This window comes from Pseudophryne corroboree, chromosome 7 (assembly GCF_028390025.1).
Source record: "Pseudophryne corroboree isolate aPseCor3 chromosome 7, aPseCor3.hap2, whole genome shotgun sequence".
Taxonomy (NCBI): Eukaryota; Metazoa; Chordata; class Amphibia; order Anura; family Myobatrachidae; genus Pseudophryne; species Pseudophryne corroboree.
This window is the reverse complement of record NC_086450.1, coordinates 247524739-247539568: the sequence shown is the minus strand read 5'-3', so window position 1 is coordinate 247539568 and position 14830 is coordinate 247524739. Positions and strand designations below refer to the sequence as shown.

Below are 14830 nucleotides of genomic sequence, written 5' to 3'. Positions count from 1 at the left end.
TCTTTTTTTGGACCCAAGCTATTGTAGTAAAAATAAGATTTTGCTTACCGGTAAATCTATTTCTCGTAGTCTGTAGAGGATGCTGGGGACTCCGTAAGGACCATGGGGATAGACGGGCTCCGCAGGAGACATGGGCACTTTAAGAAAGAATTTAGTTCCTGGTGTGCACTGGCTCCTCCCTCTATGCCCCTCCTCCAGACCTCAGTTAGAGAAACTGTGCCCAGAGGAGATGGACAGTACAAGGAAAGGATTTTGTTAATCCAAGGGCAAGATTCATACCAGCCACACCAATCACACCGTATAACTTGTGATAACTACCCAGTTAACAGTATGAAAACAACACATCATCAGTGTAAGACCGATGCAACTATAACGTAACCCTTATTGAAGCAATAACTATATACAAGTATTGCAGAAGAAGTCCGCACTTGGGACGGGCGCCCAGCATCCTCTACGGACTACGAGAAATAGATTTATCGGTAAGTAAAATCTTATTTTCTCTTACGTCCTAGAGGATGCTGGGGACTCCGTAAGGACCATGGGGATTATACCAAAGCTCCCAAACGGGCGGGAGAGTGCGGATGACTCTGCAGCACCGATTGAGCAAACATGAGGTCCTCCGCAGCCAGGGTATCAAACCTATAGAATTTTGCAAAAGTGTTTGAACCCGACCAAGTAGCAGCTTGACACAGCTGTGGTGTCGAGACCCCCGGGCAGCCGCCCAAGAAGAGCCCACCTTCCTAGTGAAATGGGCCTTGACCGATTTTGGTAATCCAGCCGTAGAATGCGCTTGCTGAATCGTGTTACAAATCCAGCGAGCAATAGTTTGCTTTGAAGCAGGGGCGCCAATCTTGTTGGATGCATACAGGACAAACAGCGCTTCAGTTTTCCTGACTCTAGCCGTTCTGGCCACGTAAATTTTCAAAGCCCTGACCACATCAAGTAACTCGGATTCCTCCAAGTCCCGTGTAGTGTTCACTCTAGGAGTGAAAAGGGGCAGGGCGCCGGACTCCGGGGGCACATGTGCGCGCGCGCCCGAAATGGGGGCGTGGCCACGCAAATTAGGGGGCGAGGCCAGGCCTACGTCATTTTAGGGGGCGGTGCGGCCCACAGACGCTACTATAGAGAGCGTCTGTGGCCGGCGACCTCACTGTTGGGGGCGTGCCCAGCACCTCCGTTGGTGCTGGGCTTCCCCCAGCCCTTTCCCAATGCGTGAATGGATGCCGCGCGCATGCGCACGGCATCTATACACGCCGGGAGGGCAGGGATCGGGCGGCTGTTCTAGCAGGGCGCCGCAAAAGGGGCAGGGCGGGTTTTGCCTGCTAAAAAACGGGCAGGGCGCGGCGCCCTGCTAAAACAGCCTAGAGTGAACACTAACGTGTAGCCACAGGCACCACAATAGGTTGGTTCATATGAAAAGATGATGCCACTTTCGGCAGAAATTGCGAACGGGTCCGCAATTCTGCTCTATCCATATGGAAAACCAGATAGGGGCTTTTATGTGACAAAGCCGCTAATTCTGACACACGTCTAGCCGAAGCCAAGGGTAATAACATGACCACCTTCCACGTGAGATATTTTAACTCCGCCGTTTTAAGTGGTTCAAACCAGTGTGACTTTTGGAAACTTAACACCACGTTAAGATCCCAAGGTGCCACCGGAGGCACAAAAGGAGGCTGAATACGCAGCACTCCTTTTACAAACGTCTGAACTTCTGGTAGAGAAGCCAACTCTTTTTGAAAGAAAATGGATAGGGCCGAAATCTGAACCTTAATGGAGCCTAAGTTTTAGGCCCAAATTCACTCCAGTTTGTAGGAAGTGAAAGAAACGGCCCAGATGGAATTCTTCCGTAGGAGCATTCCTGGCCTTACACCAAGCAACATATTTTCTCCATATACAGTGATAATGTTAAGATGTCACGTCCTTCCTAGCCTTTATCAGCGTAGGAATGACCTTATCCGGAATGCCTTTTTCCGCTAGGATCCGGCGTTCAACCGCCATGCCGTCAAACGCAGCCGCGGTAAGTCTTGGAACAGACATGGGCCCTGTTGCAACAGGTCCTGCCATAGAGGAAGAGGCCACGGATTTTCTGTAAGCATTTCCTGCAGATCCGGATACCAGATCCTTCGTGGCCAATCTGGAACAATGAGGATTGTTTTCACTCCTCCTTTTTCTTATTATTCTCAACCCTTGGGTATGAGAGGAAGAGGAGGAAATACATAGACTGACTGGAACACCCACGGTGTCACTAGGGCGTCTACCGCTACTGCCTGAGGGTCTCTTGACCAGGCGCAATAACTCTGCAGCTTTTTGTTGAGGCGGGAGGCCATCCTGTCTATCTGTGGCAGTCCCCACCGAACTGCAATCTGTGCGAAGACTTCCTGATGAAGTCTCCACTCTCCAGGACGTATGTCTGGTGAGGAAGTCTGCTTCCCAGTTGTTCACTTCCGGAATGAACACTGTTGACAGTGCTCTTACATGATTCTCCGCCCAGCGAAGAATTCTGGTGGCTTTCGCCATCGCCACTCTGCTCCTTGTGCCGCCTTGGCGGTTTACATGAGCTACTGCGGTGACGTTGTCTGACTGGATCAGAACCGGTTGGTCGCGAAGAAAGGTCTCCGCTTGACGTAGGGAGTTGTATATGGCCCTTAGTTCCAATATGTTGATGTGAAGACAAGTCTCTTGACTTGACCAAAGACCTTGGAAATTTCTTCCCTGTGTGACTGCTCCCCAGCCTCGGAGGCTCGCGTCCGTGGTCACCAGGATCTAGTCCTGAATGCCGAATCTGCGGCCCTCTAGAAGGTGAGCACTCTGCAGCCACCACAGGAGAGATACCCTGGCCCTGGGGGATAGGGTGATCAACTGATGAATCTGTAGATGTGACCCGGACCACTTGTCCAGTAGGTCCCATTGGAAAGTCCTCGCATGGAACCTGCTGAAGGGAATGTTTTTCCCAGGACTCGAGTGCAGTGATGCACTGACACCTGTCTTGGTTTCAATAGGTCCCTGACTAGAGTCATGAGTTCTTGGGCCTTCTCTATCTAAAGGTAAACCCATTTCTGGTCTGTATCCAGAATCATACCCAAGAAGGGCAGACGAGTTATAGGAACCAACTGTGACCTCGGGAAATTGAGAATCCAGCCGTGTTGCTGTGACACCTTCAGCGAAAGTGACACGCTGTTCAACAACTGCTCTTTTGATCTCGCCCTTATTAGGAGATCGTCCAAGTATGGGACAACTGTGACTCCTTGCTTGCGTAGGAGCACCATTATTTCCGCCAATTACCCTGAAATTGGTAATGACAATCCTGTACCGCAATTGTCAGGTACGCCTGATGGGGTGGATAAATGGGAACATGAAGGTATGCAGCCTTTATGTTTAGATACACCATCTAATCCCCCTCTTCCAGGCTGGCGATGATCGCTCTGGGCGATTCCACTTTAAATTTGAACCTTTTCCCGTATAGGTTCAGAGATTTAAATTTTAAAAATAGGTCTGACCGAACCGTACGGTTTCGGGACTACAGCCAAGGTTGAGTCATATCGCCTTCCTTGTTGCAGGAGGGGAACCTTGAGCACCACCTGTTGGAGATACAATGTGTGAATTGTATTTAATATTATCTCCCTTTCTGGGGGAGAAACCGGTAGGTCCGATAAGGAAAAACCGGCGAGGGGGCACCTTTCGAATTCCAGCTTGTAACCCTGAGAAACAATTTTTTATTGCCCCGGGAACCACCTGTGAGTGAACTCAGATGTGGCTGAAGAGTCGAAGACGTGCTCCCACTGGGGCGGACTCCCTTAGCGGAGCTCCAGCATCATGCGTTGGATGTAGTAGAGGCCGGGGAGGACTTCTGTTCCTGGGAACTAGCTGTGCCCTGTACCCTTACCTCTGGTAAGAAAGGACGCTCCTCGTACTTTCTTGTTATTCTGCGACCGAAAGGACTGCATTTGATAATGTTGTGCTTTCTTAGGCTGTGAGGGAATATAAGGCAAAAGATCAGAATTACCAGCTATAGCTGTGGAGACCAGGTCCGAGAGCCCTTCTCCACACAATTCCTCAGCCTTGTAAGGTAAACCTTCCATATGCCTCTTTTAGTCGGCATCACCTGTCCATTGCATGTTCCACAGGACACTTCTAGCAGAAATCGACATAGCGTTGACTCTAGAACCCAGTAGACTAATGTCTCTTTGGGCATGTTTTATATATATATATATATATAAGACAGCATCTTTCATATATATATATATATATATATATATATATATATGTGAAAAAAAGAAATAATGGAGGGCGCAATGGTGAGTATAGAATTACAAGTTTTTACTGGCATCAGTATCACTCACGTACATTTAAAATAAAAGTTAACCAGCGCGATGTAGATCATCAGTGGAGCCTCCGGAAAACCGCACCAACGAACCCCGTCGCTCACAGGATAACAGCAGCCGCTAAATCCTTCTAGCCGCACGGACTTGAATAACGGACCACACGCGCTGACACTTCAGACAATGGATCCTTGAACCTCGTCCTGCTGGCCACGCCCAACGCGTTTCGTCGTAAGACTTCGTCAGGGGGTGTGGCTAACATCAATGTCCCATACAATTTATAGCAGACCAGCATAATTGACTTTGAGCAGCATCAATAATTAAATTACATCATATAAAATGCAAATAACATCAACAAACAACATACAATATTCTTAAAACATATATGTTATCCATAGTAACAACACTGGCAGTTTTTATATAGTTTAAAATACATAAAAGATAAAATACACAATAATAATAAAAACAAAATAACACTAATTGTGTCAATTAGGTGCACCAGTCCCCTCTGCATGCGCTATGTGCGCGCCCCCCTCAGGTGCAGTAGGAGGAGGGGGCGATGGCTGGAGCTGGTACCAGGGCCAATGGGCATGGACAGCGCGGTCATGTGCTCGGTGCTGGGCTTGCGCCCTGCGCTTGCTGTGCGAGGGATAGGGAGGAGGCGGCAGAGCGGAGCATCACCGATATACCGGTAACTATGGGGGGCACCGCAGGGGGTTATGGCTCCTGTACTCCTGGTGAGGGTTTGTCAGGGAGGTATCAAGGAGCCGGTGGTATGGACCGTGTATGGGATACAGGGAGATAGGGAGGGGATACAGAGACGCGGTGTGGTAGGGAGGGGATACAGAAACGCAGGGCCGTAGGGAGGGGATACAGAAACGCAGAGCGGTAGGGAGGGGAAAGAGAGACGCAGAGCGGTAGGGAGGGGATACAGAGACGCAGGGCGGTAGGTAGGGAGGGGATACAGAGACGCAGACCGGTAGGGAGGGGATACAGAGACGCAGGGCGGTAGGGAGGGGATACAGAGACGCAGAGCAGTAGGGAGGGGATACAGAGACACAGGGCGGTAGGAAGGGCACACAGACGCAGGGCGGTAGGGAGGGGATAGAGAGACGCAGGTCGGCAGGGAGGGGATAGAGAGACGCAGGGCGGTAGGGAGGGGATAGAGAGACGCAGGGCGGTAGGGAGGGGATAGAGAGACGCAGGCCGGTAGGGAGGGGATAGAGAGAAGCGGGGTGGAAGGATGGGGATACAGAGGCGTAGGGAGGAGGGGATACAGAGACGTGGGACGGTAGGGAGGGGATAGAGAGACGCAGGGCGGTAGGGAGGGGATAGAGAGACGCGGGGCGGTAGGGAGGGGATACAGAGATGCAGGGTGTTAGGGAGGGGATACAGAGACGCGGGGCAGCAGGTAGAGGATACAGAGAGGCGGGGCGGCTGGGAGTGGATAGAGAGACGCAGGGTGGCAGGGAGGGGATAGAGAGACGTGGGTGGTAGGGAGGGGATACAGAGATGCAGGGTGTTGGGGAGGGGATACAGAGACGCGGGGCAGCAGGTAGAGGATACAGAGAGGCGGGGCGGCTGGGAGGGGATAGAGAGACGCGGGGCGGTAGGGAGGGGATAGAGAGACGCAGGGCGGTAGGGAGGGGATAGAGTGACGCAGGGCGGTAGGGAGGGGATAGAGAGACGCAGGGTGGCAGGGAGGGGATAGAGAGATGTGGGCGGTAGGGAGGGGATAGAGAGATGCGGGCGGTAGGGAGGGGATAGTGAGACGCAGGGCGGTAGGGGGCGGATAGTGAGACGCAGGGCGGTAGGGAGGGGATAGAGAGACGCAGAGCGGTAGGGAGGGGATAGAGAGACGCAGGGTGGCAGGGAGGGGATAGAGAGACGTGGGCGGCTGGGAGGGGATAGAGAGACGCGGGGCGGCTGGGAGGGGATAGAGAGACGCGGGGCGGTAGGGAGGGGATAGAGAGACGCGGGGCGGTAGGGAGGGGATAGAAAGACGCGGGGCGGTAGGGAGGGGATAGAAAGACGCGGGCGGTAGGGAGGGGATATAGAGACGCGGGGCGGTAGGGAGGGGATAGAGAGACGCGGGGCAGTAGGGAGGGGATAGAGAGACGCGGGGCGGTAGGGAGGGGATAGAGAGACGCGGGGCGGTAAGGAGGGGATAGAGAGACGCGGGGCGGTAGGGAGGGGATAGAGAGAGGCGGGGCGGCTGGGAGGGGATAGAGAGACGCGGGGCAGTAGGGAGGGGATATAGAGACGCGGGGCGGTAGGGAGGGGATAGAGAGACGCGGGGCGGTAGGGAGGGGATAGAAAGACGCAGGGTGGTAGGGAGGGGATAGAGAGACTTGGGGCGGTAGGGAGGGGATATAGAGACACGGGTCGGCAGGGAGGGTCCCCAGTGAGGAAGCTAATGAAGAGAGGGGGGGGGGAAAAGTAGTGGAGGGGGAGGGCACCAGAAGAGGAGACATTTGTAAAGTGGCGCCCACACAGAGCCCACACATAGAATCAGTGGGTAGGATGGCCGGAATGACTCACCGTTGAGGCTGTTGGCGGCTGCTGCAGGCTGGTAAACAGTAGTGTCCAGAGGCGTCACCGGGTCAGTATTACTGTTACACACATCGCTCACCCCCGGCGGACGAAAAGGGGGCGTGGCCTGTTGTGAAAGGGGCGTGGCCTCGCGGGTATGTTCTCTCTCGCTCCGGGGGTGTTTCCAGCTACCCTGTAGATGCTGGCAGCCCCTGGAGACTGGAGTGTGTGTGTCGGCTCTTCTCTGTGACAGGAGGCGGGTGTTGCAGGAGATGACGTCACTGCAGCACTCGGCTCCTGTCACAGCAGGAGAGCGGACAGCTGGATGTGTGCGGAGGAGGCGGCGGGTCTGTGTACGCGGGGCAGGGAGGGCTATGAAAGCCTTCTCCTGCGCCACCCGTCCCTCCTAATGTGTATGCCGGGGGCGGCATCAGCCGTTGTTGTTGGCCCGGCGCCGCGGCCAAGGAGTCAGAGCTGCTGATGGGTGGGGGGAGGGGAGAGAGAGATGGACAGGCAGCAGGAGCAGAGACTTGCTGACTCCGCCCACCGCTGTTACTCCACCCAGCGTTACGGCCAGGCACAGAGTCACAGATGTAGCCAAATATATAGGAGATGCTATATGACTACTTATTGAAGGACATTTTAAGGCCCCACCCAGAATAAGCTGCAATTAATAGTAAATGTGTAATAAATTCTTTTGATGTTGTAAGTGGGTAATATGCAATTAAGGACTGGAAATGGTCAACAGTGTTAATAGTATGGTTAACTAGTGTTCCCTCTAGGCTGTTTTAGCAGGGCGCCGCGCCCTGCCCGTTTTTTAACAGGCAAAACCCGCCCTGCCCTTTTGCGGCGCCCTGCTATAACAGCTGCCCGCTCCCTGCCCTCCCGGCGTGTATAGATGCCGTGCGCATGCGCGCGGCATCCATTTACGCATTGGGAGAGGGCTGGGGGAAGCCCAGCACCGACGGAGGTGCTGGGCACGCCCCCAACAGTGACGTCGCCGGCCACAGACGCTCTCTATAGTAGCGTCTGTGGGCCGCACCGCCCCCTAAAATGACGGAGGCGTGACCACGCCCCCTAATTTGCGTGGCCACGCCCCCATTTTGGGCGCACGCGCGGCTTCGCCGCGCGCACACGTGTGCCCCCGCTGAGCCCGGCGCCCTGCCCCATTTCACTCCTAGAGTGAACACTAGTTAACTATTGTCAAAGTCGAAAAATATCGTTATTCTCATGCCTTGTACTAACCCCATGCGCTTGCCCGCTGCATGTGCACATTCTCTCCCATGCGTGCGCATATTCGCAGTTGCGTGACGGCGCCTCCACGGACATGCGCTCAAGCGTGTGGTATGTGCATTTACGGTAGAGTTTGTGTGCGTCTGGCGGGCGACTCAATTGTCACATAGTTAATCCAAATAGTGTATTTTGCAGGTTATGGTCCCCTTAATAATATCAGTAAGTTTGTTTAGTGTAACTGGTTCTTGGACAGAGAGATCCCTCTTTACATGATACGAAGGGTCAGACAGGTTTTGAGCAGTGGTGTTTGGTATGCAACGGTAGAGTATATTATTAGTAACATTCCGGTGTTGGTTTGAAAGAGATTAATCGCTCTTGCGAATAGTTATGGTTATAAGAAGTTTATGGACATTTACTGTATTTGCAATTCATTATCCATGCGGCGGGAATCCTGAGATTCCCTCCCACCTGAGCAGTATGAAATAGTCACAGCCCACCTGTTTGAATCAACCTATGACCTTTTGTTATAATGTGAAGACAGATTCCTGTGTCCAATGAACAATGAGATTGTAGGCCCCTTTGTAGTGTACTGTATGCAGTGTATATAAGGCAGCCAGTTTGGGCCAGCTCAGGCGACTCTCCACAAAAGGTTTTCATCACTGACTAACTTGAGAGCTGGTGACCAGGACTGCGCAGCGATCATTCCCCAGTGTGTAAGTTTTTCTCTGTAACCAACTTGTTCTCTGTTTGTATTTGCCATACTCTCTCTCTCTGTTATTGTTACGCTGTTGTATATTGTATATGATTAGTTATTATGTTTAGATATTGATGTTAGTCTGTAGTGTATAAAATGTTAACTGTATTTTCCCTAAATCTCGTTAGTATAGGTTTTGGAACCTTAGCAAGGTATTGTGTGTTTATTACATTGCTGAGAGTATTCGGAGCGTCTCAATCGCTCAAGCGGCTTTTATATAATAGAGGTTAATTAGCATTGCATTGTGTTGCATACAAGGTTTACTGTGTGTCATCCTGTGAGCATCTGCGCCGCTCGTGTTCCTCTTGTGGGCACAGCGTCCGCTACGCTAGTAGCGTAGCATTACGGTACTCGGACCGCCTATAGCGTGCTCGATACCCAGCGTAAGCCGTGAGCGAACGTGTCGCTCGTGCGTCTCGACCACGGCCTAGCGTCTGCTACGCTAAGTGCGTACCCTTACGGTACCCCGTACGCCCATTGCGTACTGAGTCTCTTACCAATACATAGTGAATGTTATAAGATAAATATAGCTTTATCACTATACAACATCCTATTACTCTGTTGGCCTAGTGTTTGGGAAAGTCCTATTACACAGCCTGTTTCTGAAACCTACAATGCCAGAATGCTGCCAAGCCCGGTAGCTGATGTAATGCACTTTGGCTCCTTTAGTTTTGAACCAACTCAGTGCCTGCAGTGACTACTGGGAAATGGTACTACTTTTCCTGTTGCCCTGAAGACAGCCAGCTTGTTGTGTTCAACTACTGTGCACATTCACAGAATAGATCCAATCAATACATAATGGTATATTCAATTAAAGTCGGATCCATTCTGATATGCATTTGTCGGAATGGATCCGACAAGGGCTATTCAATGGCCATCTCAATTCGACATTAAAAAAAGTAGAATGGAGATGAGGGATCCGAGAGGAGGAGACGGGGGAGAGCCGCGGCGAGAGCAGTGCTACAGCAGCTTTGTAAGAGGATGTGGCACCGCTACCAGATCTCACAGCAGCATCCACCCAGCTCCAGCAAGCGAGACCTTGCTTGCTGGAGCCGGGTGCATGCTGCCGTGAGCGGTGGCTGAGCCACATCCTCCTGCAAATGCTGTGCTGTAGCCGCTGCTCTACCCCGTCTCCCTGCTGGTCTCCCACCTCTGCTCCTCTCAGCTCCCTCATCTCAATCCAACTTTTTTTAAAGTAGGATTGAGATGGTCGGAAACAGGGCCAAAACCTGTCTGATTTGGCCCCGTTTCCGACAGAAGCACGCGGATCAGCAGCTATTCCGCCGATCCATGTGCTGTCCGACAAGTCGAATTCCCCGACTTGTCGGATAAAAAAAGCCGGGGATTGAATAGGTCGGAACCCCTTCCGACCTGAAAAATTCGAAAACTGCAGTCTTTCCGACAAGACAGCAGTTTCGACTTCAATTGAATATACCCCATATACAAAGAATGTGGTAAATGTGCCAAAAGGGTCTTCATATGCAGCGATGGAAGTACACGTTCCTCAGGAGAAGACAAATGGCAACATTTATGGAAACCATAGGCTGCCAAACCATCACTCTGCCTACAAATGCTCTTGTCCAACAGGTATCTAAAAACCCTCCTGCATTTATGTTGCTCTATGGAGACTGTTACCATAATGTATACCTGTAATGCAGTAAGAAAAACATGCAATAAAGAAAATAGTAAATATTCTAATAAATATTGGAGGTAATTTTATAAAAAATAGTACAATGAATTGTGGTGTATTGGCTGACACAAGATTCTACTGGAAGGGAAATGGTCAAAAGTCTTTCTATTGTGCAACCTTATAAAACAATAAAGACTGCCCTATTTCTGGAATACCGATATATTCTTCATCAATCACAATGAAATATCAGCCGGGGAAAGAGCAGCTGGCAAGGGTAAGGGTATTAGCATGGGTTCTAAAGAGGGTATTAACAAATGTAGTGCAAAAGCATTAACCAACAACAATCTATGTGTCATCTTTACAGCATATAGAAAAAGATGTACGTAGCATAAGGGATAATACTTATGTCAGGGCGGAGAATTTAGGCCGAAACACTTGGATGTTCAAAGAGACAAGTAAGGTGGACAGTATTAAGTATTATTGGGGGGGGGGGGGTAGTAATGGAGCGAGAAGGACAGTCCGCAAGAGTAACTCTAGGGAGGCTCTAGAAAACCATGATAGGATACCTTTAAAATAAACAAGCGGATAAGGGAACCACTAAACTAAAATGTATGCTTGCAAACGCAAGAAGTCTAGCAAGTAAAATGGGGGAATTGGAATTGTTAGCATCAAAGGCTGAGTATGATATTATAGGTATTAAGAAAACATGAAACATGGTGGGTCGACTCTTACGACTGGGCTGCAAACTTGGAGGAGTATTCTCTGTTCAGGAGGGACAGGGTAAACAAAAGAGGAGGAGGTGTATGTGTTTATGTTAAACCATCTCTTAAACCGCACTTAAAAGAGGTTATTTATGAGGGGATAGGTGATAATGTGGAGTCATTATGAGTTGAAATCTCAAGTGGGGGTATAAATGTAAAAAAATTAGTTACAGGCATGTGCTACAAACAGCTAGATATTAGCATACTTGAGGAAGAACAACTCTTGCAGCAAATCGAGAGGGCTGCGGGATTGGGGGACATCCTAGTGATTGGGGATTTTAACTAGTGATCACTTTCGATAGCAGTTTCAGGAACACTATGCTATAAGGGTTCAACAAAAATATTTAACTTTAGGAAGGCTAACTTCAGTATGCTGAGATGTGCATTAAACGACATTGAGTGGGAAGTTTTATTCATGGTAAGAACACTTTGGAAATGTGGGATGCTTTAAAAGGGTTGCTGGATAGCAATATTCATAAATTTATCCCCATGGGCAGTAAGCGCAGGAGTACCAGACTCAAACCGATGTGGCTTAACAAGAAGGTCAAGGCCGAAATCAATAAAAAGAGGCGTGCTTTCAAGACATTTAAATCTAATGGAAAGGAGGATTCATTCCAGTACTACAAGGAATGCAATAAAAGATGCAAAAAAGCAATAAGAGTAGCTAAAATTAAAAACGAAAAGCAAATTGCTATAGAGAGTAAAACCAATCCTATTTTTTTTTTATACATAAACAGTAATAGGTTAATAAAGGAGAACATAGGTCCATTAAAAGATGAATTTTGAGTGTTGTTTGTTAAATGATGACGAATCAAAAGCAGAAATACTGAAAAAAATTCAGTAGTGTTCACCAGAGAAGAACTGAAGGTGGGAGTAGTCCATAACGATAGTGACAGTAATGTTTTGTGGTTAGATACTTGTCTAAGTGAAGAATTAGTGAAGGAGAGATTACGCAAAATAAAGATTAATAAATCACCTGGCCCGGACGGACTTCATCCAAGGGTTCTTATGGAGCTTAGGTCACAATTAACAAGACCCTTGTACTTGATTTTCAATAGTTCAATTAGATCTGGCATGGTACCAAAGGACTGGCGTATAGCGGAGGTAGTGCCATTATTTAAAAAGGGATCCAAAAACCATTCATGTAACTACAGGCCGATTAGTTTGACATCTATAGTGGGGAAAATATTGGAAGGAATTCTAAGGGACAGTATACAGAAGTATCTGCAGACCAATAAGATTATTAGCAAGAACCAGCACGGGTTTGTGAGGGACAGATCATGTCAAACTAACTTAGTTAACTTCTACGAGGAAGTGAGCGACAATCTTGACCAAGGAAAAGCAGTGGATGTGGTCTACTTATATTTTGCAAAAGCCTTCGATAAAATGCCTCAAAGGAGATTAATCATCAAATTAAAAGAGCTTGGCCTAGGAAATACTGTTTGTACATGGATGAGCAACTGGCTGGAAAACAGGGTACAGCGAGTAGTGGTCAACGGGAAGTCCTCAAGCTGGACACCGGTTTTCAGCGGAATACCACAGGGGTCCGTACTCGGGCCACTACTATTCAACATATTTATCAACGACCTAGAAATAGGCCTGGAAAGCAGAGTGTCAATCTTTGCAGATGATACAAACTGTGTAGGGTAATTAATTCAGAAAAGGATGTGGAGTCTCTGCAGAATGACTTATATAAACTTGAAATATGGGCGTCTAAATGGGGAATGAGGTTCAATATAGAAAAATGCAAGGTTATGCATTTTGGGACTAAAAACAAACTTGCATCCTACATATTAAATGGGGAAAGTCTAGGGGTAACAGTTTTGGAAAATGATTTGGGGGTACTAATTGATAATAAACTAAATAACCGTATACAATGTCAAATGGCAGTAAAGAAGGCAAGTAAGGTGTTAGCGTGCATAAAACGGGGAATTGAGACAAGGGACGAGGATGTAATTCTGCCGCTGTACAAATCATTGGTACGTCCACACCTGTAATATTGTGTTCAGTTTTGGGCACCACTGTATAAAAAAAGATATCGGTGAACTAGAGAAGGTTCAAAGGCGAGCTACTAAATTGATTAAAGGGCTTGAGGGACTGGATTAAGAGGAAAGGCTTACTAGGTTGAACATGTATACGCTGGAAAAGAGGCGTCTAAGAGGAGACATTATTAATGTCTTCAAATATGTAAAGGTGCACTACAAAGAGTTATCAGAGGAATTATTTATTAAAAGAACTCTGTTTAGGACACGGGGGCACTCGCTGAGGCTGGAGGAGAGAAAATTCTGCACGCAACGGAGGAAAGGGTTATTCACTGTTAGGGCAATAAGGATTTGGACACTATAAATGCATTTAAAAAGGGATTGGATGAATTTCTGATTGAAAAGGATATCCAAGGCTACAACATTTAAAATATTGACGTTGTTAATCCGGGTGTAACGTGATTCTAGTTGTTAACTAGTCATAAAACATTCTTCTGCAGGTACATTAAAATCAACACAACCTAATTCAATAAACAGGTTGAACGCGATGGGCATTTTGCGTCTTTTCAAACTCAAATACTATGTTACTATCTCCATTTGAAGTACACTAAATATTATTATTCCACAGACATGACATCCCACTACAGTGACAATTATGGAACATTTATGCATATACCATGTACACTCATGATTTTATAAAGGTAAATGGTTAACTCCCCTCTGTCTTACCTTCTCTGCATCCTGCTCAAAGAGACGAAGTTGAAAACACTGATCAAGTTTCAGTTTCCGCACATGCCACATCTGATGGAGGTGCTGCCGTGTGGAATGCAGCTTGTCCAGGAGACTAGTAATCTTTGGCACAAGACTTTGGAAGTCAGCCCCTCCCGGTATACAGTTTCGTCCTGAAAATCCATCCCCACATCGGATACACTGAAGTAACCTTTGACCATCACGGTCCAGCTCCTCCACAGGGGCCTTAATAACTTTCTTCTTTAATTGTGTGTGTTCATCTATCAATCGCCGTGATCCTTCCACATCCACAGGGAATTCCTTCCTGGCCAGCATCTCCTGCAGGTCCTCCAGCCGGGAAAGCAAGTGGACAGCACTGTTAAAAAATTCTTCCAGAGACACTCGCAACTCAATCCATTCATCATGATTGTAATCCAAAGAGCCTTCAAACTCCTCTGTTAGCTGAGAAGGGTCCACCAGCTTTGAAAGTCCTTCTACAGATACCATGCTGGTCTAAACAAAGAGAATGCAAACCAGTTTATAAGTTGTGGACATGGTTGTGTTAGGTCTTCAAATAAATAGTTTATACTTTACAAACAAATACTCAGACAAAATGTAACAAATGCAACTTTAATTTGTAAGGTTGCTTTATAAATCTTTATTTCGGTTGCCTGGTTTTATTTTTAGGGAATGTTTGCTTGACTCCTTATGATACAGCATCATATAAAAGGATGAATATTACAACAGGCTGAATTTGCATCTGGGGTGGCACAGGCTAAGGGGGATATTCAATGCTTGGCGGAAACCGCCGTCTTGTCAGAAAGACTGCAGTTTCCAACAAGTCGCCAAATCCGACTTGTTGGAAAACACGTGGATCGGCGGATTAG

At 48.2% G+C, this 14830-nt stretch overlaps 1 protein-coding gene across 5 annotated transcripts in view; it reads right to left on the bottom strand.

Annotated features, from left to right (window-relative positions):
- Nucleotides 1–14830, bottom strand: part of KALRN (kalirin RhoGEF kinase) — a 1402249-nt gene that overhangs the window by 930372 nt on the left and 457047 nt on the right. For all 5 annotated transcript variants that reach the window (XM_063934074.1, XM_063934073.1, XM_063934072.1 and 2 more), the window contains exon 5: nt 13944–14456. In XM_063934074.1, coding sequence (XP_063790144.1) covers nt 13944–14456 — 513 coding nt within the window. The remainder of the gene's footprint in view (nt 1–13943; nt 14457–14830) is intronic.